Genomic DNA, 26,899 nt, shown 5'->3' with positions numbered 1-26,899 from the left:
GACTAACTACATTCCTCCATAAAATAGACAAACAACTACGATAAATGTTTATGATTCTTAAAATAAAACGGGTTTTGTTTAAGAAAATTCTACCCAAATATTTAATAAAGTCAAGGCAACAAGAGACACTTCTCTTTTCTAAAGTAAATCAGTACAGCAGATATGATCATCTACATTCTACATCAACAATATGATTTGCCTGGGTGGCTAGAAAGGACAGATTAAAAAAAATAATCAAAAAATTACATCGATTTTTTTATAATTTTTAATCGATTAAGAATCTTTACAAATAAGAATCGCGATTCATTCAAATATAATTTTTTTGACACTCCCAATAAACACTGAATAGTTTTTTATCAGTTATTATTCAATCTAAGAGCATGATGTCGACTGAGTCTGACTGCATAAAGCCAAATAGTTTTAAGGTAAATTAGTGCATGTTGTTCTAATGTGTGACACCTTGAGACAAGAATATGTGGATTGACAGTCTAAAAGTAACATGTCTTCCTTCACTCCTTATTTTTGCAGTTTTTTGCATTTATGTGTTTAAAATATAAAAATTGCAAATTCAACCCCAATTTTGAGGAGAAAAATCACAATTAAGTTTTTTCTCAAAATAGTGCAGCCCGAGCTTGCATCAATAATTAAATTCATTTTCAGTGTACAGTAAATGTATACTGCTATAAGCCTGACACGAGGGCTGGACAATTAATCAATTATCAATCTCAATTTAAATTTAAATTTAGGCTTCTCACAATCATAAAATTATTATATTCGGAAGAAACTATTAATGGCAAATTCCTGAGCTTATAACGGTGAAACGGATGAGGAGCGTATGAGTAAAAAAAAAAAGCACATCTACTGGAAGTTTGGGATCTCAGTTTGATTAAGTACCGGTAAGCTTAATAAAAATCACTAAACTCAACAAAAAAATGAAGGTAATGTGATTTCCGTGTTAACGTAACCGCGGGCGAAATCCCAGATTTTGCCGTTAGGGAAATTGCCATAAACGTGAGTGAAATGTTGACATTATCAGGAGAATGAACATTTGTTTGTGAAAATAATCATTTATCCCTGTCCCGAACTAAACAATGTGGAGACGGCCACTTGAAACAGCAATTAAACTACAAAGCTAATGCTAGCAAGAACAATCCATACACCCGAAACACATATTGCTTGTGTTGTTGTGAACGACATCATCGATGTAAGATCAACGTACAAACAGGATAGCAGTCGCAACTTCAGAGGCTATCCTCTTTTCTTCTTCTTCATAAAACAGCCTCTAGTCGCCTCCACACTGTCAAGCTCAGAACAGCAGCACACTTCCCTCCTTCACAATAAGAGCGCGGGTGCGCAATATCCGGTCTGACTGCGCTAACAAAACAAAGGTTTCAAAAAAGTACCTGAAGAAGCACAATGGATTTAAAGCACTTATTAATACATACTTAAAGTACTGGTCAAAATGTATTCCACCAATACAATTTAAATAAACATTTTATTACATTGTATTTATGACACAAAAAGCACAGTATGGAGGTAAAATAAGTGTAAACAGTATTAAAAAAATTAATAAAAAATAAAAAATAAAAGTTATTTTAATGTATTCTTACTATTATATTTTTTTATTTGTTTACTCTTAACTTATTCATATCCATTTTTTTTAATATTATTATATTTAAAGTTGAGTTTTGGAAATACAATAAATACTAATTTTTCCAATTAATGAATAATCGTGGTTTTAGTCACGATTTCAATATAGAATAGAATAGAATGGACTTTATTGTCATTATATTTGCATATAACGAGATTAAGGACTCCAATTTAAGGTGCGGTAGTGGGAACAAATATGGGATAAAAATATATTACACAAGAAGTAATAAAGATAAAACTAATAATTGAAATAAATAGACTACTATCCAATAAAAATAATAAGCAATCCTGTACAATATACAAAACAATATCCAAAATATTGTACAATATACAGAACAAGACAAGAGTACCGGAGTGATAACAATCAGTGTCGGATGTATATCAATCATATTAATCGTGATTATTTTTGTCATAATCATCCAGCCCTACTGTACAGTGAAGTACATTTACTTTATATGTTATTGACAGGATGGAACAAAATGCTGGCTGAAATATTGCAGTTGTTGTAAGAGAGTGAATCAAGCGCGCCCTTTTTTTCTTTGCATCTTACATAAACGTGAATTAAAGAGACGTCCTTTTGTACCTTGATCTCAATGTTTCCCACTTTGGCCGTGGAGCGGATGATGGGCCTGCCGACCAGGGCGGGAAAGATGTGCTCTGGGAAGTTGGAGCCAGCATAGCCGCACTTGACGAACTGCAAGTGCACAGAGACAGGAAGTGATGATGAGGACGTTTAACGTACAGCAGAACCCACACACCTGCGGTACACAACGTAAATGTGAATATTTGACCATACCAGCAGGGCGTTAACTTATTTTTATACAGTAATGAATGTTTAAAGCACGACTAAAAAGTTGCATGTGCATTTACTTGTCATATGACGGCCGCAGTTTGACCCTAGGACAGATCATTTCAATTCTCTATGTGAAATTGGACGACAAAGCTTAAATGTATTTATACGCACAGTAAACAGTACAAAAGGTGTAACATTGTAAAAAAAAAAACATGGAGACAAGAAATTGGTAATGAGAAATACGTAATAAGAAATAAGTGCAGGTGAGAAAAGAAACCCACTTAGACTTATGCAAGGTTCTCACCAAAGGCAGTAAATTAACAAACACAATTAAACATAGTATAAAGAGAAAATAGGACAACAAGTAGTAATCTTTGTGTGGATTGAGTCTAGGCGAGTGTGAGGATGTGTGCATGCGTGTGAGGGAAATATAGAGCTACATTATAAGGTAGGTACAAATAGAGAATGTTGATTCATCAGGCTGGCCCTTAATCTATGTTTAAAGTTAGTGAGTGAAGATGAGGAGTTTGCAATACATAGGTGACTATTCCAGAGTAAAGGACGTCTGTGTTTGATGGAAAACTGGCTAAGAGTGATACGGCCAAAGAGAGGACAGAGATGATCAGTTTGTCTAGTATTATGATAATGAACTTGCGAATTGGTCTTATAATAATCTTTGAAAGGTGTAGGAAGCGTATTAGGGAAGTAAGTACGTTTATAGATAACAGAAGAGGACTGAACTGTGCTGATATCATAAATAGATAGTATATTTAGTTTCCTAAACAGGGGAGCAGATTAATAGAGGAGGGAGCCATTCTTACAAATGTATTTTGCATAATGAATAATTTGTGTAAATTTGATGGATATGTACTAGCCCAGACAATATTGCAATAGATACGATATGGATGAATGAAACTGTAATAAAGAGTTAAGAGGTTAAGATAGCTATACAATGACTTTTATGAAAAGGTGTATGCATGACACTATTCTCAACAGTGTTTTTTGTGCATCATCTTGCTGAGCCAACATCCTGTTTCAAGAGAGGAAGTCGGTCTTCTGCGGCAAAAAAAAAAAAGTGTACGTGCAATGACATTCTTGCACAGACCTGCAATGTATGTGACTTACTATGATGCTAAAAAGCAAGTAACAACAAACAAAAGTAGCATTATTATGCAGTGTTTTTCAACCACTGTGTGAGATACAGTCTGGTGTGCTGTGGGAGATGATCTAGTTTCACCTATTTGGGTTAAAAATGTGTTTTGCAAACCAGCAATTATAGTCTGCAAATGATGTGTTGTTGTTGAGTGTCGGCAGAGTAACCGTGTACCGTATTTTCCGCACCATTAGCCGCACCTAAAAACCACAAATTTACTCAAAAGCTGACAGTGCGGCTTTTAACCCGGTGCGCTTTATATATGGATAAATATTAAGATTCATTTTCATAAAGTTTCGATCTCGCAACTTAGGTAAACAGCCGCCATCTTTTTTCCCGGTAGAACAGGAAGCGCTTCTTCTTCTACGCAAGCAACCGCCAAGGTAAGCACCCGCCCCCATAGAACAGGAAGCGCTTCTTCTTCTACTGTAAGCAACCACCCGCCCCCGGAAGAAGAAGAAAAAACGCGCGGATATCACCGTACGTTTCATTTCCTGTTTACATCTGTAAAGACCACAAAATGGCTCCTACTAAGCGACAAGGATCCGGTTCATGAAAAGACGCAATCTCTCCATCCGCACACGGATTACTACCGTATTTCACAGCAACTGATATTCCTGTGAACCGCACTGTGGAACGGGAGCACGTACGGTGAATATTCGCACCACAGGGAATGAGAAGTCATCCTTCACTGTGGTTCTAGCTTGCCATGCTAACTTCCACCCATGGTGATATTCAAAAGGAAGACCTTGCCAAAAGAGACCTTTCCAGCCGGCGTCATCATAAAAGCTAACTCGAAGGGATGGATGAAGAAAAGATGAGCGAGTGGTTAAGGTAAGTTTAAGTTTACGCGAAGAGGCCGGGTGGCTTTTTTCACGCAGCTCTGTCCATGTTGATATACGTATGTTTGTGATTGCACATTTGCGTACATTTTGGGAGTGAACAGAGTTGTTAGAACGCTGGTTTTTAATATATTATTAAAGTTTGACTGACCTATCTGACTGTTTTTTTGACATTCCTTTAGCGCAGTTAGATGCGGCTTACAACACGGGGCGGCTTATTGGTGGACAAAGTTTTGAAATATGCCGTTCATTGAAGGCGCGGCTTTTAACCCAGGGCGCCTTATGGTGCGGAAAATACGGTAATAATCTTCCATATCAGTAGGTGGCAGCCGGTAGCTAACTGCTTTGTAGATGTCGGAAACAGCGGTAGGCAGCGTGAAGGTAAAAAGGTGTCTAATGCTTACACCAAAAATAAACAAAAGGTGAGTGCCCCTAAGAAAATACATTGAAGCTTAGGGAAGGCTATGCAGAACGAAACTAAAACTGAACTGGCTACAAAAGTAAACAAAAACAGAATGCTGGACGACAGCAAAGACTTACTGTGGAGCAAAGACAGCATCCACAATGTACATCCGAACATGACATGACAATCGACAATGTCCCCACAAAGAAGGATAAAAACTGGAATATTCTTGATTGCTAAAACAAAGTAGATGCGGGAAATATCGCTCAAAAGGAAGACATGAAACTGCAACAGGAAAATACCAAAAAAAGACAAAAAGCCACGAAAATAGGAGCGCTAGACAAGAACTAAAACACTACACACAGGAAAACAGCAAAAAAGTCCAAATAAGTCACGGCGTGACGTGACAGGTGGTGACAGTACACCTATTTTGAGACAAGAGCTATATTGATGCATGCTTGGTTATGGTTTAAAGTCATACCCAACAATTGCGAACAACAACTTTTTACTGTCAACCGAGTTTTGTTTTTTTAATGATTTCTGCTGGTGGTGTGCCTCCGGATTTTTTGCAATGCAAAAAACGTGCCTTGGCTCAAAAAAGTTTGAAAAACACTGTTATAACGTGTACTAAGTACAGAGGTTCCGCAACCTCCAGGTCATAAGACTCTTGAACGCATCATAATAATCTCCTCAATTCCGCCCTCAAAAATGGATGAACTCACTGGAATATAAAGACAATATAACATACATCCATAAACGTGGACGCATATGCAAAAGTGTAATATATTTATCTGTACAGTAATCTATTTATATCTGCACCTTATTGCTCTTTTATTCCGCACTACATGACTGTAAGTCTTGAACTATACAAAGTATTGCAATGGTTGGAATCTGCGCTTTTGCATGATATACTAGTTACTACGGTCATCTAATTAGTTACTATGGTAATCTAAGTCACAGCAGCTCACTTGAGACACCAAGCATTGTGGGTGGGGAGCGTTTCCACAGAGTGTTTCCAGAACGAGTCAGGGACAGACGCAGGAGGAGATTTTTACAACAAAATTATAAAGTTTAGTGATATATCATATTGTGGGTGGTTTTTTTACCCTTTGCGTTCATATTTTGCGGTGTTTGTTGCATTTTTGTTGCTTGATTGTAAAATATGTCGATCAAGAGGGGAGGTGACGTTCATAAGTTGTCAATATTTAGTGTTTTATTGTTCATAGTTAAAATATTGTAAATCAAAACATTGTTAATTTTCATGTACATTATGGGAATTTCCTTCAGTAAACATTTTTTAAATTCCATTCCGTTTTTTAAGGCGGTCTGTCGTAACATTTTTAGCATTCAATCAGACATTATTGTGAGGTTTTGTATTAGTGTTCCAGACCAGTGACGTGCAGTCATGGAAAGAAAAAAAATGTAAAAAGAAAAAAATATATATTAAATTGTTAAATGTATCCAGTGATTATACTATAAAGTTATTTTCCATTTAACTTCACCAGTTTTAGATTATTTTTATTCAAAATCGCTGAATTTTCACATTTGCCGTTCAAATACTGAGAAGAGACGGTGCGGTGAACAGCAGCCAGTTGAGGCACGTCACTCAGTGCCTCAACATGGATTGCGGACTCATAACTGCTGGCCTGTTGTGCAGTGAGACCGTATTGCTATATGAATTATATTATACATTTCCATAGTTTGATTAGCTGAGGTATATAATGTACAGTGTATTTTGTCAACAACTGTATGTGTGTAACGTATTTCTTGTGCTGAGCGATCATAAAACGGCTGCAAAAGACGCACTGGCTGAGGCTCGCCTCCTGCACCCCCGTCGTAGAATTTGCACCCCCTGACGGGAGTGTTATATCAACTAAAGCCCACACTTAAACTTTCCACATGCAAGATTGAATCTATTTAAAAAAGTTATTTCATAAGAAGCCAAAAAGTGCAAAAACAATAATGTTCGTGTTGGAGGAGTTGTGAATGACTGCAGGGCCACAACATTAGGTACACCTGCAGACTGCAGGTGTACCTAATTCACAACTCCTCCAACACGAACATTATTGTTTTTGCACTTTTTGGCTTCTTATTAAATAACTTTTGTAACCTATTTTTATGGGCTTTCCTCTTTGTGATGTTAAGTTCCAGTTATGCGCTGTTATACAGTATATGCCTTGAGCTCTTATTTTGAAGGCGCTAAGAGCGGAATTTTGACACGGAGTGGAGCGGAAGTTTTTGAAAGAAGGTAAATAAAGTGGTCCTCGTGTAAACTGGAGCCTCCGTGTTTGTTATTTTGTAGTTTCATACAGTATAGGCGACATTTATAAACCCTCGGTTACACTTTTTTAAAATAGATTCAATCTTGCACGTGGAAAGTTGAAGTGAGGGCTTTAGTTGATGTAACACTCCCGTCAGGGGGTTCATTAATTCAGCACAACAGCGGCGCATTTATAAGTAAAGGTAAGACCATAATAACGTTTTTTTATTAAATTTGCTTTTTTGTGTGATACAGTTTGTATGTGTAAAGTTAAAGTTAAAGTACCAATGATTGTCACACACACACTAGGTGTGGTGAAATGTGTCCTCTGCATTTGACCCATCCCCTTGTTCACCCCCTGGGAGGTGAGGGGAGCAGTGGGCAGCAGCGGCGCCGCGCCCGGGAATCATTTTTGGTGATTTAACCCCCAATTCCAACCCTTGATGCTGAGTGCCAAGCAGGGAAGAATGCTGGTATGAGCTTTTAAACATACCCTGTTAACTGCTGCCAATCAAATGGTGAATAAGATACTCTTTAGGGTTCATATGTTTGTAAATCTGACTGTGATGAAGTCAGTGCCTCACCAGCCATCAACCTCACCGCACGTCACTGTTCCAGACTAATTTTTTTCTCTAAACTTGGCCCCCCCGAGTTAAAATAATTGCCCAGGCCTGATCTAATGCAACGACATTTCGTTCTTATTTGTACTGTAAAGTTCAAATTTGAATGCCAATAAAAAAGGAAGTGTAAGTATGTGGAATAGGTGACCATGCAGCCTGTCTTGTCACTTCCTGGTGAACACGTCCCCCTAGCCTGCAAAAAAAACCCAAAAAGCTCCACTGGAGAAACATTATGCACGTATCTTGCAAAAAAAAAATTAAACAAATAAAACAAAGACTTGAATCAGCAGCTTTTAACAGCAGGAAGTCAGTGGCGGCTGCATGGAAAAAATGATTAACCCACAAATTGACCTGGCACGGCCTACATGCAACTACGATCACAGCCAGCCTTGAAATTGTGAATATTGATCAAAAATCGAATATTGTTCATTAAAAACGACACTGTTTTGCGTTGTAATTGTGTGTAAACATGACGTTGTAAGGACATGAAATAGCTCAGCGGGTAGTCGGAAAACACCGGACAGCTGTAAGCTAGCAGGCTAGCTAGTTAGCATGCTAGCCGCAGTCACACAAGTGGTGGTAAACTTCCTGCTTGTTACTGTCCCGCCTCGTTGCCTCATAGTGGGCTCATTAGCGCCGCGGGAATGTGTACACTATGCGTGGGAACAACCGCGACGCCTCGAAGCGCCGTTCCCGTGCCAAGTGTGGATGAATGAAAACGAGCTAGCTAGCTCGCTCGCTACACGCCCAGTTGATGCTAGCACGGGCAGCTAAGAGTCCTACTTCCTGTTTCTTGGCCCGGGCAGACGACGATTGAAACGAGGCGAGAATGGAGAAAAAAAGCCGAGCCGCCGTCAAAGACTCACCCCGGTCCCGTTGTCACACACCACCACTTTCCTGCCATGGCTGTCCATTTCTGTCTGAGCCCTGTTGCCTCTGAACCTCCCCTGCAACTTTCTTTCGGCGAGCCGGAAGGAAGACACGCCAACCCCGGACAAGAGCAGGAAGAAGGGAATGGTGCTCATCCGGTGTGGGTGTTTTTCTTTTTGTGTGTGCGTGGGTTGTTTGTTTGGGAGTTTGTGTTCCGAACCCTTATTAGACACATTAACAATATTAACAATATTAAATATGGAAGTTTGTTTTAGTTAAGGAACGGCGACACAGCAAAAACGTGTCATATTTTGTATTATGCGTCAACAATTTGCAAAATGTCAATAAAATACAACACGTGTGCTAGTAAGACAAATGGTTACAGTATATGTTGATATAATTAGAAAAATAATTACATATTTATGAGGGATGTCCAATAATGGCTTTTTTGCCGATATTCCAATATTGTCCAACTCTTAATTACCGATACCGATATCAACCGATACCAATATATGCAGTCGTGGAATTAACACATTATTATGCATAATTTGGACAACCAGGTATGGTGAAGATAAGGTCCTTTTTTTTAAAAATTATAAAATAAAATAAGATAAATAAATTAAAAACATTTTCTTGAATAAAAAAGAAAGTAAAACAATATAAAAACAGTTACATAGAAACTAGTAATGAATGAAAATGAGTAACATTAACTGTTAAAGGTTAGTACTATTAGTGGACCAGCAGCACGCACAATCATGTGTGCTTACAGACTGTATCCCTTGCAGAGACTGTATTGATATATATTGATATATAATGTAGGAACCAGAATATTAATAACAGAAAGAAACAACCCTTTTGTGTGAATGAGTGTAAATGGGGGAGGGAGTTTTTTTGGGTTGGTGCACTAATTGTAAGTGTATCTTTTGTTTTTTATGTTGATTTAATAAAATAAAAAAAATAAATAAAAAAAACAACAACGATACAGATTTTAAAAAACGATACCGATAATGTCCGATATTACATTTTAAAGCATTTATCGGCCAATAATATCGACATCTCTAGTTAAAAGTATTTTATGCAAACCAGTAATTATAGTCTGCAAATAAAGTGCCGTTGTTGAGTGTCGGTGCTGTCTAGAGATCGGCAGAGTAACCGTGTAATACTCTCATTTATCGGCCGATAATATCGGCAGTCCGATATTATCGGACATCTCTAATTCAAACCATGGATTTTGTGAACTGTTCAAACATGTGAAATTTCCGCGAATATGCGGAAATCCGTGCATCTCTAATATGTATGACATACGCATAAATCGTGTTTTTATTTAATTATTTGTCTTTACTTCCGCATTGTACGAGACTTAGCATACGGTGGCGCTACCGGGTCAAAAGAGGATTGATTGATTGAAACTTGTATTAGTAGATTGCACAGTACAGTACATATTCCGTACAATTGACCACTAAATGGTAACACCCGAATAAGGTTTTCAATTTGTTTACGTAATATCAAAGACTATAAAAATGGGACCCATTACCTCCCTGCTTCATACTTGCCAACCTTGAGACCTCCGAATTCTTTATTTTATTTTATTTTTTTGGGAGGGAGGTTGGGTTGAGGTGGGCGTGGTCGGGGCGGGGTTAAGGGGGAGGAGTATATTTAATATTTATAGCTAGAATTAACTGACATTCAAGTATTTCATATATATATACAAATAAAATAAATACTTGACTTTCAGTGAATTCTAGCTATATATATATGTATTTTATATATCTATATATATAAATAAAATAAATACTAGAATTTCAGTGTTCATTTATTTACACTTTTACACACACATAACACTCCTTTACTCATTGTTGTATTTGAAAGTGCAATGCTTTGCAGCCAGTAGCACAGCCTTAGAAGGAGCATAGGTATGGGCAGCATCTGTGAAATTTAATTTGCAGTAAAAGAGTGAGTTTAGGGTTGAATTGGCCATCCTCGTTCTATTCTCTGTCACTCGTCGTCGCCTTGACTGTCTCTTCTTCGTTCTTCTGCTTCGTCTCCTTCTTGTTGTGTGTGCAGTTGTGCACTCGCTAAAAGCCGTAGATGTTATAACGTGACTTGGACGGCACGCTGTTTATATGAACGAAAAGCGGACGTGACGACAGGCTGTCCTCACTCAGGTCCGCACGGACCTGGAGGGGGCGTGCCTTAAGTCCGGCTGGAAATCGGGAGAAATTCGGGAGAATGGTTGTCCCGGGAAATTTTCGGGAGAGGCTCTGAAATTCGGGAGTCTCCCGGAAAATTCGGGAGGGTTGGCAAGTATGCCCTGCTTGGCACTCAGCATCAAGGGTTGGAATTGGGGGTTAAATCACCAAAAATGATTCCCGGGCGCGACCACCGCTGCTGCTCACTGCTCCCCTCACCTCCCAAGGGGGGTGAACAAGGAGATGGGTCAAATGCAGAGGACACATTTTTCCACACCTAGTGTGTGTGTGACAATCATTGGTACTTTAACTTTAACTTAACTTTAATCAATTTATGGTAAACAGGCAGCGGGTATTCGGGGCTTGAATCTTTGGTCACCTAACGATCTGATTCCGGTTCCTGGGGTGATAGTTCAATTCAGAATCGACTCTGGATTCAAATCGGTTCTCGTAATGTATTATTTGGTTAAAAAAAATAGATGTAATGACGCTTCATCAAAACAGGTTGCACAGGTTATAAAAGCTCCTTGCGGTTGCATGGAGATTACCTAAAAGCACCTTTTTTTTTTTTTTTTTTTTTAAACATATTAAGTTAAAGTACGACTGATAGTCACACGCATACACTAGGTGTGGTGAAATTAACCTCTGCATTTGACCCATGCCCTTGTTCACCTCCTGGGAGGTGAGGGGAGCAGTGAGCAGTGATTTAACCCCCAATTCCAACCCTTGATGCTGAGTGCCAAGCAGGGAGGTATGACTCAGGGGTTTGAACTCACGACCTACAAATCTCAGGGCGGACACTAACCACAAGGCCACTGATTATATAAAAAAAACAAAAAACAGAATGAACACATGTGGAGTTATGTACTTAACAAAAAAAGGTGAAATAACTGAAAACATATTTTATATTCTAGTTTCTTCAAAATAGCCATCCTTTGCTCCGATTACTTTTCCGCACACTCTTGGCATTCTCTCGATGAGCTTCAAGAGGTAGTCACCTGAAATAGTTTTCACTTCCCAGGTGTGCTTGATGCTCATCGAGAGAATGCCAAGAGTGTGCAAAGCAGTAATCAAAGCAAAACATGTTTTCAGCTATTTCACCTTTTTTTGTTAAGTACATAACTCCACATGTGTTCATTCATAGTTGTGATGCATTCAGTGACAATCTACAATGTAAATAGTCGTGAAAATAAAGACAACACATTGAATGAGGACAAGGTGTGTCCAAACTTTCGTCCTGCACTGTATGTATATATATTTATATATACACAATAAGTCAGGAAAAAACAGAGGCTATTTCACATATATATATTAATATATATATATATATATATATACTGTATATATATATATAGTTTTTTTAGAATTTCTAGGCGCAGTCAAGGCGTTGAGGGGATCCGGTTTGGTGGCTGCAGGATTAGGTCTCTGCTTTTTGCGGATGATGTGGTCCTGATGGCTTCATCTGGCCAGGATCTTCAGCTCTCACTGGATCGGTTCGCAGCCGGGTGTGAAGCGACTGGGATGAGAATCAGCACCTCCAAGTCAGAGTCCATGGTTCTCGCCCGGAAAAGGGTGGAGTGCCATCTCCGGGTTGGGGAGGAGACCCTGCCCCAAGTGGAGGAGCTCAAGTACCTCGGAGTCTTGTTCACGAGTGAGGGAAAAGTGGATCGTGAGATCGACAGGCGGATCGGTGCGGCATCTTCAGTAATGCGGACGCTGTATCGATCCGTTGTGGTGAAGAAGGAGCTGAGCCGGAAGGCAAAGCTCTCAATTTACCGGTCGATCTACGTTCCCATCCTTACCTATGGTCATGAGCTTTGGGTTATGACCGAAAGGACAAGATCACGGGTACAGGCGGCCGAAATGAGTTTCCTCCGCCGGGTGGCGGGGCTCTCCCTTAGAGATAGGGTGAGAAGCTCTGCCATCCGGGGGGAGCTCAAAGTAAAGCCACTGCTCCTCCACATCGAGAGGAGCCAGATGAGGTGGTTCGGGCATCTGGTCAGGATGCCACCCGAATGCCTCCCTCGGGAGGTGTTTAGGGCACGTCCAACCGGTAGGAGGCCACGGGGAAGACCCAGGACACGTTGGGAAGACTATGTCTCCCGGCTGGCCTGGGAACGCCTCGGGATCCCCCGGGAGGAGCTGGACGAAGTGGCTGGGGAGAGGAAAGTCTGGGCTTCCCTGCTTAGGCTGCTGCCCCCGCGACCCGACCTCGGATAAGCGGAAGAAAATGGATGGATGGATATTTTTTTGTGAACCCCTAGTGATTATAGTGCAGAGGTTCGCAAAGTGTAGGGCACGCTTCCTACAGGGGACGCTTAATATATATATTTTTTATTACGTCTAAATTTACTGTACTGAATAACTGTATTTTGTGGATTATTTTATATATTAATGTAACACACGGTGCAACCCTGTATTTGTACATGTGTTCCCATGAATAAGAGTTGAGCAGTGCTAGCCAGTGGGCTAAAACCCCAAGCTGTCGAACCAATGGAATGAGGTTTACACAACGTACAGCCACACTAGCTGGCATTCGGTATAGCTGCTTATTGATCACGCTTGTAACCGTTCAAAAGTAAATACAAACCAGCCATGAGGATCATCTGATTTATTTCCGTATGTACGAGCATCTTATTGCAGTGTTTTCCATTTGGATTCCAGCAGTAAACCTGAATGTGTTTAAAAAAGAAAAACAAGTTGTATGCAAATTTGTTGGAGCAAAAAAAAAAAGATAGTTTACAATTGGTGGCATAAAGGCACACATTATCATGGAAAAAGATCAATGTTATTACACTGGGAGCTAATGAGTTGTTAACATCCTAATGCAGTTGAGTTAGTGGACAGGCGGTGAATAAATACTGTAATAGTAAATACATAAATAATAATATACAAATGGTAAAATAGGACAAAAAATAAAAGTGCAAAATAGCGAGCTGAAGGAGGTGGGCACAGTGTTTCCGTGGTGGATTGCTTTGACTGCACTTTTTGGATTGTGGTAAAAGCTAAAAACTTTTTAAAAGTGTTTCCCATCCAGTGTTGGGAAGCGAGGACACAGTGTGATTACCCGGAAGGAGAAAACATGTCCTGCAGAAGGTCGAGTGCACACTAAAAATGTATCATCAGGAGAGTCCAGGTACTGCATGGCTGCTCTAACCAAGAACCCCTGAGAACTGAGAACGGGGTTGCTCTCATCCAGCAGGCTGGTGATGAGCTGCAGGAGATACCAATATTAAATCATCCACAAAGTCGAGTTCTGGAGAAGTCAAGTGGCACATACTTGCGCTGAGTTCATGAGGTGTGTGTTTCAACTCCTGGCTAACAGTCCTTGTTGGGCTCCTGCCTCGCCAGCTAAAATGTTTCAAAAGCATGAATAATGACAAAGAAACACTGCTAAAAGTGTTTATAGTTATGCATAGGGAAACAATAAACTCACCGTGTCCACACCGAGACACCTGAGGAGCGTCCTGTTGGCGTGGGAAGCGGCCCACTGGAACTTCAGGCCTGCTGCACTGTGGATGTCCTGGTGGGGGCGCCAAAAGCCACGCTGTACCCTGGTGAAATAAACCATACTGTAAAGTGCATTCTTTTATATGTGTGTACTGTCACATTTTAGTAAACATTTAATTACAGTATACCCTGTCAAGGAACAATACTATATAAATAAGCCTGGGTATAAAGTGGAAACTTCCATTTACAAACTCCTTTGTTGTGACCTTTTCGATCTATACAACCTTTTATATTGTGCAAAATATGCCTCTGTGTGCGAATCATGTCTCTGCGTACGAACGCTTCTTTTATTCACTCATTTGTGTCCCGCCTGCAGCCATTTTGTGCTGCAGGGCAGAGTCATTTTAGGAAAGGTGGGGCCCTCCGCGTGACTTGCTGGGTAGCACAGTACACTACTAGTCACTTCAGCGGGTGTGGCTTTTCTGTCTTTTTTCGCCTTTTGACAAGGTTTGCCCATTTTGCTAAGTCAATATGAGTTCCAAAAAGAGAAGGAGGGAATAGCTGTGGACTTAAATTACAGACTATTTGTGAGGAGTAAAATTAATGGCGCTCACAAGCATGAAAAAAATCCATGAAGCAAACTTTAGTTTTAATTGTGATAGAGGACTTTTTTGGAAAAATATGCCAGAGTAGACTTATTCTAGGGCGGGTTTGTCTTTGTGCGATATAGAAAATGACTAGATCGTGATATTCGAGTATACGTTCTCAGGCAGTTGCTTTTAGCTGCGGGCATTACACTACAGGCGTTTCTCACTCTTTGTTGTCTCCCCTTCTCACAGAGACATAAAACAAGCGCACCTTCTTACATACGTCACATAAGTATACGCCCTCGCGGAGCAGAGAGGTAGAAGCATGGCTAAAGTTAGCTGTGGTGCGAGTGGTAATACGAGAGAAAGAAGGTGCGAATCTGGTAACAAATGAAGGAAGAATTAATTCCTAAGAAAAACAGCAGGGGGTCCATCGTCTGGCGGTGGTTTGGCTTCAAGCGGGAATATGTCGGAACAGACAACCGTAATTTGTCAAGTGTGGGGCAAAAGCGTTGCTACAAAAAGTAGCATTACTGCTAATTTGTAACATCATTTGAAAAGTCACCCGCCCGAGAATGAAGAGTGCTTGAAACTCCGCATGTCAACATCTCCGTTCGGTGCCACACCAACAAAATGCCGAAGCAACCATTTCCACATCAACACCGTATGAAAAAAATAGTCAACAACAGAAGGAGATAACGTTGCAGGAACCTACCACATAGTGAAGGATTTGATTTCCTATTATGCAGCTCATTTTTATTTGACACTTATTGAGAAATCTTGTGTGACATTATGCACAAAAGTGCACTTTATTGGTTTTAAACTATTGTAGTGGCGTTCTGTACAAAAAGTGCACTTTAATTTAGTGTTGTTTTGATGTGTCATCTTAGAGACATCATGCACAAAAGTGCACTCATAGCTTGTTTTAAAATGTGACTGACAATCTTGCACTTCCTGTTTTGAAATGACATGAATGTTTGTGCTACTGCTTAATAACTGTTTAATAAATACACTTTTGGTAAATTGACTTAGTTGTGATTTCCTTCTCTGCATGAAAGTTTAAAATGAGCATATATTAATGCAGTTTGAACAATAATGTTTTAATGTAGACACATAGAATCATCAGACTGCTGTGATTATATGCATCAAGTGTTCATTCAAGGCTAAGGCAAAATATCGCGATATATATCGTGTATCGTGACAACATCGTAAAAAAAAGGCCATATCGCCAAGCCCTAACTTATTCCACAACAAAGAGAGGCTACCTCTTTTTCAGCGGGGCCTCCCCACAACCCCCTCCCTTCTTCCTCTCTGTCTGCTCCTCGTTTGGCGATGTTAATGCAAACGGGCATTACTGTTTTTAAATGTTGATTATTGTAGCAACATGGTTGTTAAAGCTAAACTTTTTGTGATTTCTGATCATTTGTGTGGCCACCAAAGGGACTTCGGTGTGTGTGCGCGCATGTAGGCAAAGCAGCTGCATACAGGACAGTCAAGCTTGTCATTGTTGTTTTGGCTTGTTGTCTTGTTCTGTATATTGTACAGTATTTTGTATTTCTACAGTGTTTTGTATATTGTACAGGATTGCTTATTGTTTTTATTGGATAGTAGTCTGTTTATTTCAATTGTTAGTTTTTTTCTTTATTACCTCTTGTGTAATTTATTTTTACCCCATATTTGTTCCCATTACCGCACCTTAAGTTGGAGTCCTTAATCTCGTTATATGCAAATATAATGACAATAAAGTCCATTCTACTCTATTCTAATCAATTTACAATTGATCCATCCCCTCCTTGTTTTGTTTGTTTGATATACCGTACTGTATAGCATGTTATATTGTGTTCAAAGTGTAGTACAGTACAAGCCTTCACTAAAATATGGACTTTTGTCAAGGCCAGAACCCATTATTCCTATTTACATTGTTTCTTATAGGGAACTCTGCTTCACTATAGACAGTTTTCAATTTACGAACCCTGTTCAACAACCAATTAAGTTCGAACATCGAGGTTGCACTGTACAGTATTTTAAAGTGGGAGTGTCCTGATCCAAAAGTGATATCAGTCGGATATCAGCAAAAACAGAACTAGTAACGGATTATATGTAAAATGTCCGATGGAAGCAGTTCTGCAGCGTGTTTAATTGTGCAAAGCTGGACAGCCAGTTAACGTCTAAATGTCCTCCAATAAACACACAACTTTGTTATTTTCTTCTATTTTAGTCATTTACAAAATGTAAACATGTTGGCTACTTGGAGCTAGCAGCTACGCACACAATAGCACACTAGCTAGACATATGTATTAATAATTGAACAATATAGCAATCTAATACTTTATATTAGCCAATATGCTGTATCAAAAAATATAGTTGCATATTACTTACACATACAAAGTCTCCAAGGCATATTAGAAAGTATCCAGTAACAAACGGGTTTGCATCATTCAACTTACTGCGTCATGCGGTCCAATTAATGAATTATTTTGGCCACTCGGTGTCGCAAAAACAATTACGACTCCAAATTGTAGACAGCGTAAGTCCATTCAAGACGATTAATAATAAATAAGTTAGTTTTTCATAACTACCATTGTTCTCTCTTTGACTCATTTCACTTGATCAAACATTTTTTGATATTCTATAATACAAAATAATATAAGAATGTATGACTCTGATATCATATCAGCCAATGTAAGGCTCCAGTATCGACATTGTGTCGGAAGCGAAAAAGTTGTATCTGGACACCCCTGCTTTAGAGTAGTCAGTGTGCAGCTTGTATAGCAGCATATACGTAATATGCACTAAAAATGAGTCCTGGTTAATAGTATAATAATAGTATAATATTTTCAGGGCTATAAGCCGCCACTTTTTTCAGATGCTTTGAAGACTGCGGCCTATAAATCGGTGCGGTTAATTTATGGATTTTTCTTCGCTAACGGCCATGATGTTTCATCTTCAACAAATAGTTTTCAACAGACACCGAAAAAGTGTGTTATTATTTCTGCTACGGCGCAATCTTTTGGAAGAGTTCGCTCAATGCAGGTGCCGCGAGTTGAAAACGTACCTCCTGTTTTAATGCTTTGAACCGGAAGTATAACCGTCCATAGCGTTGCTACTCGTATGGATTCTTCAGTCATCACTCCAAGCAAGGTTTGTAACTCTTACACTATAACTAAAACAATTCTTACTTACTAAATGTCTGTAGCAGTGTTTTCATGCATATTTGTACATACCATCGTAATGTAATGAAGCTAGCGTCGTTAGCATTAGCTAATTTGCTAGCACGTCTACAAGTGTCTGTGTTACTATTATTAACTTACAAAGGCATTGTTTTTGTATTGTATTAGTTTTGTAAATTCACCAAAATGTCATTGTGGAGTTATTGAGTCTGTTTAGCTGATTGGAGAGCTATCTTGTGGAGCTAGTGGATCCTTGATGATGACTTCTGTTTTGTTTGATCAGCTGTTTTACTGCTGTGTTACAGACATTGTTTGGAAACAATTAAGGTACCGTATGTAAATAAACTTTTACAAAATCTTTCATATACCGGTATATATTTGCAACTTATGGTCCTGATTAGGGATGTCCGATAATATCGGACTGCCGATATTATCGGCCGATAAATGCTTTAAAATGTCATATCGGAAATTATCGGTATCGGTTTCAAAATTATCGGTATCGGTTTCAAAAAGTAAAATTTATGACTTTTTATAAACGCCGCTGTGTACACGGACGTAGGGAGAAGTACAGAGCGCCAATAAACCTTAAAGGCACTGCCTTTGCGTGCCGGCCCAATCACATAATATCTACGGCTTTTCCCTCACACAAGTGAATGCCATGCATACTTGGTCAACAGCCATACAGGTCACACTGAGGGTGGCCGTATAAACAACTTTAACACTGTTACAAATATGCGCCACACTGTGAACCCACACCAAACAAGAATGACAAACACATTTCGGGAGAACATCCGCACCGTAACACAACAAAACAAATACCCAGAACCCCTTGCAGCACTAACTCTTCCGGGACGCTACAATATACACCCCCCCCCTCAACCCCACCCCTCCAACCCCGCCCATGCTCTCTCAGCATGTCCCAAATTCCAAGCTGCTGTTTTGAGGCATGTTAAAAAAAATAATGCACTTTGTGACTTCAATAATAAATATGGCAGTGCCATGTTGCCATTTTTTTCCATAACTGGAGTTGATTTATTTTGGAAAACCTTGTTACATTGTTTAATGCATCCAGCGGGGCATCACAACAAAATTAGGCATAATAATGTGTTAATTCCACGACTGTATATATCGGTTGATATCGGAATCAGTAATTAAGAGCTGGACAATATCGGAATATCGGATAGATGCAAAAAAGCCATTATCGGACATCTCTAGTCCTGATACATGTAAAAATATTTATTTCTTCTAAAATCTGGTGGGCGGGGCTTAAATACTGGTGCGCTCTATAGCCAGGAAAGTACAGTAAATCTATTCTGCCATACAAGCTGTACATTGAATGCTCGAAAGTATATTTCCAAGTTGACCTTCTGTAGTCTTGCTGAATACAAAGTTTTGTGAGGGCTGTTGTGGTTGTTGCATACCCCTGAGATGTGTGCTCCTCCTCCTGAGGATGAAGCAGAGCACCCAGGCTCGGAACATTGTCCTCCTCGGGTGGGACCTCCTCCTCTGGGAAGGAAGCCTGGAGGAACTGGTGGACATGACAAAAAAAAAGTTAGCAAATGACATGTCCGCACAGCTGTGGTCCTCATAAGTGTCCTTAACCACCTGGAGGCTGCCGACTTGATCCACAAGCTTGCTCCGAGTGTCTTTAAACTCCGCCCACGTCCCGCCGCCATCTTCCAGTGTGGCGGCTGAACAGAAATCTGCAAAGCTGTCACTCGGAGGGAGACCCCGCGTCTCTCCGTCAACGCCATTGTCAAACGTTTCGTTATTGGAGGTAGTTCCCTGAGATGCAGCCCAGTCGCCACGGTGACTACACAGGTCCCACTCTGACAGCGACTCGTCTTCATCACCGGTCTGATCCCCATGGGAGGCGAGGGAGGACACGTTTGGTTCGGAGTCCTCAGACGGACCCTCAAAGGAGACATCATCGTAGAGAGAGTCCAGGTCCTCCGTAGTGGACTTGTTTAGGGCGTGCTCCTCCTGTAACGTGGACGTTTGGTGAGACTTGTCCTGAGATGAGCCATTTTGGCAGCGAGATCTGGGCTCGGCGTCCATGACGACCTGGCGTCCTTCCGTCAAACTGCCGGAGAGCTTCGTCCCCACGGCGGCGCCACCCAGTGGAGCGAAGCCGCAGCACCACGGGTGAGCCGCCTGCTCCGTAAACACAGTGAAGTCGGCGAAGCCCGTTTCCTCCGCAGCGCCGCAGTAGCCGTTTGTGAGGTGCCAAGAGGGCCGCCCTACTTTCACCTCATCCCTGCTGGAGTGGTCCGTCCGGAGTCTAAAGCCGGACTTGAGGAACGGTGGGTGAGCGGAAGCAGCGAGGCCATAGGCAAATGCCCCAAAATCTGCTTCCTCTGATCCCGCCTCCCCGGTGTCACCGTCCAATGGAGGGGGAGCTGGTGCGTGCTGATAGGACAGAACTTCTGGCTCCATTGCTTCTTCTAGCATGACTTGAAGGATTCATTCACCTGGAGGACAACAGTTAAACACACAGTTAATGGACGGGAAATTCATTGACAAAATAAACTTAGTAGGCTTTGATGACAAACCCATGTTGTCAATGAATTCGAGTTTTGTGTTGCAGAAAATGGTTTAAAATCAATGTTTTTTCTCCTCTTTTTTGCCCCCAGGAGCTTCTGTAGTTTTCCCCCTGTCCCGTAAATATAGCTGCGGGCCGCAAACAGTCCCAGGGCCGCACTTTGGACACCCTTGCATTACATAATAGCAAACTACAACCACAATAATTGTGTGAATGCTCCAAAGCATTCACACATATGGTTTTTCTTCTTCTTCTTCTTCTTCTTCAGATTTTGGCGCGCTCTACCTTCCACATTTTTCACCCGATTCAAACCGTTCCAACTTCAAACTGTTCAGCCTATTCGGGAATTGCGGGCTTTCCAGATTTCCCAGAATTACAGGTTTAACTGGACATTTTTCCCATTTAAAATGAATTGGCCATTTTTCAAACTTCCACCATTTCCACATTTTTCAACCAATTCAGACCATTCCACCATCCTGGAAATTTAAACTATTTTTTTTCCAAGTATTTTTTTTTGCAATAGTTTAAAACAAATAAAGTGCACTTTTGTGCATGATGTCACACAAGATATTTCAATAAGTGTCAAATAAAAATGAGCTGCAAAATAGGAAATCAAATAGTGTATGTCCTTCACTATGTGGTAGGTTCCTGCGGACGTTATCTCCTTCTGTTGTTGACTAGTTTTTTAATACGGTGTTGATGTGGAAATGGTTGCTTCGGCATTTTGTTGGTGTGGCACCGAACGGAGATGTTGACATGCGGAGTTTCAAGCACTCCTTATTCTCTAGCAGGTGACTTTTCAAATGATGCTACAAATTAGCAGTGGTGCTACTTTTTGTAGCAACGCTTTTGCCCCACACTTGACAAATTACGGTTGTCTGATTGACATATTTTCTCTCACTATTATGTTAGATCCACTATGGACTGGACTCTCACGATATTATGCTAGATCCACTCGAAGTCCATTGCACCGGTCGCCCCACATCTGCGGTCCTCTCCAAGGTTTCTCATTGTCCCATTGGGTTGAGTTTTTCCTTGCCCTGATGTGGGATCTGAGCTGAGGATGTCGTTGTGGCTTGTGCAACCCTTTGAGACACCTGTGATTTAGGGCTATATAAGTAAACATTGATTGATTGATTGATTGATATTCCCACTTGAAGCCAAACCACCGCCAGACGATGGACCCCCTGCTGTTTTTCTGGGGAATTAATTCTTCCTTCATTTGTTACCAGATTTGCACCTTCTTTCTCTCGTATTACCACTCGCACCACAGCTAACGTTAACCATGCCGCTACCTCTCTGCTCCGCGAGGGCGTATATGTATGTGACGTATGTAAGAAGGTGCGCTTGTTTTATGTCTCTGTGAGAAGGAGAGACAACAAAAAGTGAGGAACGCATGCAGTGCAATGCCCGCAGCTAAAAGCAACTGCCTGAGAACGTATCCTCGAATATCACGATATAGTCATTTTCTATATCGCACAGAGACAAGCCCGTGGGCTGGGCGATATATCGATATACTCGATATATCGCCCAGCCCTATTTACTACTTCAACATTTCTTGCCCGATTTAAACAATTCCAACACCGACCAATTCAGCTCATTCAGGACATTCATGCTCCTAATCATTTTTTAAAAAAATCCAGGTTTTCCCAAAATTTCCAGGAAGCTCCCATTGAAATGAATGGGACATTTTCCCAAGTTGACAAATTCCCAAATTTTTCAACCTATTCAAACCATTCCACCTTCAACCATTCTGGAAATTCAAACTACCCTTTTTCCAAGTTACAAAAAATTCCCGATTTTCCCTAATACCATTCACTACTTCAACATTTCTTCCCCGATTTAAACAATTCCAACACCAAACAATTCAGCTCATTCAGGACATTCACGCTCATAATCATTTTCCACAAAAACCCCGCTTTTCCCAAAATTCCCAAATTTCCAAGAGGCTCCCATTGAAATGAATGGGACATTTTTCCAAGTTGCACAATTCCCACATTTTTCAATCTATTCAAACCATTCCAACATCAACACAATCCACTCATGCTGGACATTCAAACTAACACTTTCCCAAGTTCCAAACCAAAATCCGGGTTTCTTGGAAATTCAAACTCTTCATCATTCAAACCATTTTAACATTCAAACCATTCTTACATTCATACTATATTCAGTCAGCATTTCACGTCAACTTCAGCATTGGAGCTAGGACTCGGCGATATATCGAATATACTCGATATATCGCGGGAATGTCTCTGTGCAATATAGAAAATGACTAGATCGTGATATTCGAGTATACATTCTCACGCAGTTGCTTTTAGCTGCGGGCATTACACTGCAGGCTCTTCTCACTCTTTCTTGTCTCTCCTTCTCACAGAAAGATAAAACAAGCGCACCTTCTTACATACGTCACATACGTATACGCCCTCGCGGAGCAGAGAGGTAGCGGCATGGGTAACGTTAGTAATACGAGAGAAAGAAGGTGTGAATCTGGTAACAAATGAAGGAAGAATTAATTCCCAAAAAAAACAGCAGGATGTCCATCGTCTGGCGGTGGTTTGGCTTCAAGCAGGAATATGTCGGAACAGACAACCGTAATTTGTCATGTGTGGGGCAAAAGCGTTGCTACAAAAAGTAGCATTACTGCTAATATGTAGCATCATTTGAAAAGTCACCCGCTAGAGCAGTGGTTGTCAAATGGGGGTACGCGTACCCCTGGGGGTACTTGAAGGTATGCCAAGGGGTATGTGAGATTTTTTTTAAATATTCTAAAAATAACAACAATTCAAAAATTCTTTATAAATATATTTATTGAATAATACTTCAACAAAATATAAATGTAAGTTCATAAACTCAGTGAAGCACAAGCTCAGGTTTGTCACTAAAATGTCTGTCAAAAAGAACTGTGAAAAGAAATGCAACAATGCAATATTCAGTGTTGACAGCTAGATTTTTTGTGGACATGTTCCATAAATATTGATGTTAAAGATTTGTTTTTTTGTGAAGAAATTTTTAGAATTAAGTTCATGAATCCAGATGGATCTCTACTACAATCCCCAAAGAGGGCACTTTAAGTTGATGATTACTTCTATGTGTAGAAATCTTTATTTATAATTGAATCACTTGTTTATTTTTCAACAAGTTTTTAGTTATTTTTATATCTTTTTTTCCAAATACCGTAGTTCAAGAAAGACCACTACAAATGAGCAATATTTTGCACTCTTATACAATTTCATAAATCAGAAACTGATGACATAGTGCTGTATTTTACTTCTTTTTTTTTTTTTTCTACCAAAAATGCTTTGCTCTGATTAGGGGGTACTTGAATTAAAAAAATGTTCACAGGGGGTACATCACTGAAAAAAGGTTGAGAACCACTGCGCTAGAGAATGAAGAGTGCTTGAAACTCCGCATGTCAACATCTCCGTTCGGTGCCACACCAACAAAATGCCGAGGCAACCATTTCCACATCAACACCGTATGAAAAAAAATAGTCAACAACAGAAGGAGATAACGTCCGCAGGAACCTACCACATAGCGAAGGATTTGATTTCCTATTATGCAGCTCATTTTTATTTGACAGTTATTGAAATATCTTGTGTGACATCATGCACAAAAGTGCACTTTATTTGTTTTAAACTATTGTAGTGGCGTTCTGTACAAAAAGTGCACTTTAATTTAGTGTTGTTTTGATATGTCATCTTAGTGACATCATGCACAAAAGTGCACTAATAGCTTGTTTTAAAATGTCTCTGACAATCTTGCACTTCCTGTTTTGAAATGACATGAATGTTTGTGCCACTGCTTAATAAATAGTTTTGGTAAATTGACTTAGTTGTGATTTCCCTCTCAGCATGAAAGTTTAAAAATGAGCATATATTATTGCAGTATGAACAAGAATGTTTTAATGTAGACACATAGAATCATCATACTGCTGTGATTATATGCATCAAGTGTTCATTCAAGGCTAAGGCAAAAATATCGAGATATATATCGTGTATCGTGACATGGCCTAAAAAAAATCGAGATATTAAAAAAAAAAAAAAGGCCATATCGCCCAGCCCTAATTGGAGCACTCTTCTAGTAGACATATAGTATGCGTGTGTTGTCAATACACGCGAGAAATATTTATTCTTTTTGTTAGTAAATTCACGAAAATATTATTCCATAATCAAAACAACAACTAGCATCCATGCTAGTATTATTAAGTAGATTAGCATCTCCACTAAGCTCTGGAGCTCAGGTGTCACAGGTGCCTGAACGTGAAGCCGACACAAAATGACGCTTAAAGGGCAGACTAACTGTTGCGAAGCTACACTTTGACCGAAAAACAACAATAATAAATAAGAAGAATACGACTAAATTCCGTTATGTTGTTAAGGAGACGTAGGTTGGTTAGCTCAGGTTAGCTAGCTAGCTAGTTTAGCAAACGGCCAGTCGAGTACAAACAATTAAACCCAGCACTAACTAGCAGTGTTACTAGCAACTAAATGTACTAACACAATCAAATATGACTAAATATACCTTTTATTATCCACGTTGCGCCTCGAAATGTTGTTTACTGAGCCGACTCGCAACAGGAAGCCACCGTCAACCTCCCGTATAAACCACTAGAGTAAGAGCTCTCACTCGTACGTAGTTTCCGTGTGACAAGGAAGCGCATCTACCAAGGCTTCTATTTTGCTCATAGTCGACAGCGTGTCGTAAATAGACGATCGTTGTCGGTGCCCAGGTTGAGCGGAACAACGCATTGGCTGTGCACTGCCATCTAGTGGACACTAGGGCAACTACAAGGCGTTAATGCTATTACTGGTGTTAGTTACGAATAAGCACTTTTATGGTTTCATAAATCGAATAATTGGTTTAAGTTAAACAAATATATATATTTTTTTTTTACTACCGCTGTATTTGTTCAGCAAGCAGGTTTAACAGCAGGGGTGTCCAAACTTTTTCCACTGAGGGCCACACACTGAAAAGTGAAAACATGCGGGGGCCATTTGATTATTTTTCATTTTCACAACCAATACAATATATAGATTTATTTATTTTATTTTTTTAGCCCTGAGGGGCTGCCTTCAAGTTTGGTAAATGTTAAAGATCCAAAAAGGTTTTCAGTCTCAGTCATAACAGTTTTAAAAGTAATGCATATGTTAACTAATAAATGTATTTTTTAAATATCAGTGCTAATTTAATGAATTAATTAATTAATTACATATTACAAAACTGTTGTATACTAATTCATAGATGTTATTTTATTATATAAAAAGGTCAGTAAATGATTCTATATATTTGTAAACGCTTTGAAGTGGGAAAGGGGTAGGATTAAATAAGCTTTGCTTCTTCCTCCTCCTTTTCGGGCATGATGTAAAATAAAATGATATGAAATTGTGTGATGTATTATGATGTAAGTGTGTTCATGTTCGAAATAAACTAAAGAAAGAAAGAAAGAAATCCTTTTTTTTTACATCACCTCCAGATCTACCCGTGGATAAAAAGTTAGATGTTTTTAAATTTAATATTGTATGGCATTTTTGGAGAAAAAGAAAAGAAAAAAAGGGAAACAACACAAAATATGCACACAAGTGTAATATTTGATGTGAAATAATTAAAGCCTTGAATAAGTCGATAATTCATCAAATATTTTGATTCATTATTATTTTTTGAGTAAAGACAGTTTTAAAAAAATACACCGAAGGTATTGCGGATCCAAAAGGGCCCCACTCATAATATATAATTTGTGATTGAATCTTTACATAATTTTCAGATCTGTTCGTTGATTATACGTTTTTTTTATGCTCTTTATCAAACAAAACCTCAGTTTTGATAACACACAAATACCCAAAAATGTTCCTCAAAATACATTTCAAAGTGGAATATTTGATGTGAACTATTTGGAGCCTTGAATAGGTGAATAATTTATAACAGCATTGATTTTGATTCATTATTATTTTTGGAGCAATGACAGTTGAAAATAAACACACCAAATGTCTCGGGGATCCAAAAGGGCCCCACTCATAAAAGTGTTAAGATTAAGTCATAAGTATATTTATTTTTTTCTTTACATTCATTGGTTGACTCTCTACATAATTTGATGCCTGCAACATGTTTCAAAAAAGCTGGCACAAGTGGCAAAAAAGACTGAGAAAGTTGAGGAATGCTCATCAAACACTTATTTGGAACATCCCACAGGTGAACAGGCTAACTGGGAACAGGTGGGTGCCACGATTGGGTATAAAAGCAGCTTCCATGAAATGCTCAGTCGTTCACAAACAAGGCGAGGGTCACCACTTTGTGAACAAATGCGTGAGCAAATTGTCCAACAGTTTAAGAACAACAATTCTCAATGAGCTATTGCAAGGAATTTAGTGATTTC

General features: G+C 39.6%; 2 protein-coding genes across 2 annotated transcripts in view; both read right to left on the bottom strand.

Annotated features, from left to right (window-relative positions):
- Positions 1-8,751, bottom strand: part of LOC133610049 (actin-related protein 2-B) — a 32,831-nt gene extending 24,080 nt beyond the window's left edge. Inside the window, exons 1-2 of the mRNA XM_061966113.2 lie at positions 8,588-8,751; positions 2,234-2,344 (exon numbers count right to left, since the gene is read on the bottom strand). Of these exons, the coding sequence (XP_061822097.1) occupies positions 2,234-2,344; positions 8,588-8,746 (270 nt within the window). The 5' untranslated portion in view covers positions 8,747-8,751. The remainder of the gene's footprint in view (positions 1-2,233; positions 2,345-8,587) is intronic.
- A 4,625-nt stretch (positions 8,752-13,376) lies between these two features.
- Positions 13,377-25,195, bottom strand: LOC133610041 (uncharacterized). The gene is made up of 6 exons (XM_061966105.1): positions 25,051-25,195; positions 19,593-20,458; positions 19,409-19,515; positions 14,217-14,334; positions 14,061-14,131; positions 13,377-13,994 (listed from the first exon to the last, which is right to left on the bottom strand). Exons 2-5 carry the CDS (start codon positions 20,436-20,438, stop codon positions 14,099-14,101), a joined length of 1,104 nt encoding a protein of 367 aa, XP_061822089.1. The 5' UTR covers positions 20,439-20,458; positions 25,051-25,195; the 3' UTR covers positions 13,377-13,994; positions 14,061-14,098.
- Positions 25,196-26,899: the final 1,704 nt, after the last annotated feature.

This window comes from Nerophis lumbriciformis, linkage group LG02, assembly GCF_033978685.3.
Source record: "Nerophis lumbriciformis linkage group LG02, RoL_Nlum_v2.1, whole genome shotgun sequence".
Taxonomy (NCBI): Eukaryota; Metazoa; Chordata; class Actinopteri; order Syngnathiformes; family Syngnathidae; genus Nerophis; species Nerophis lumbriciformis.
This window is presented reverse-complemented; position numbering and strand designations above follow the sequence as displayed.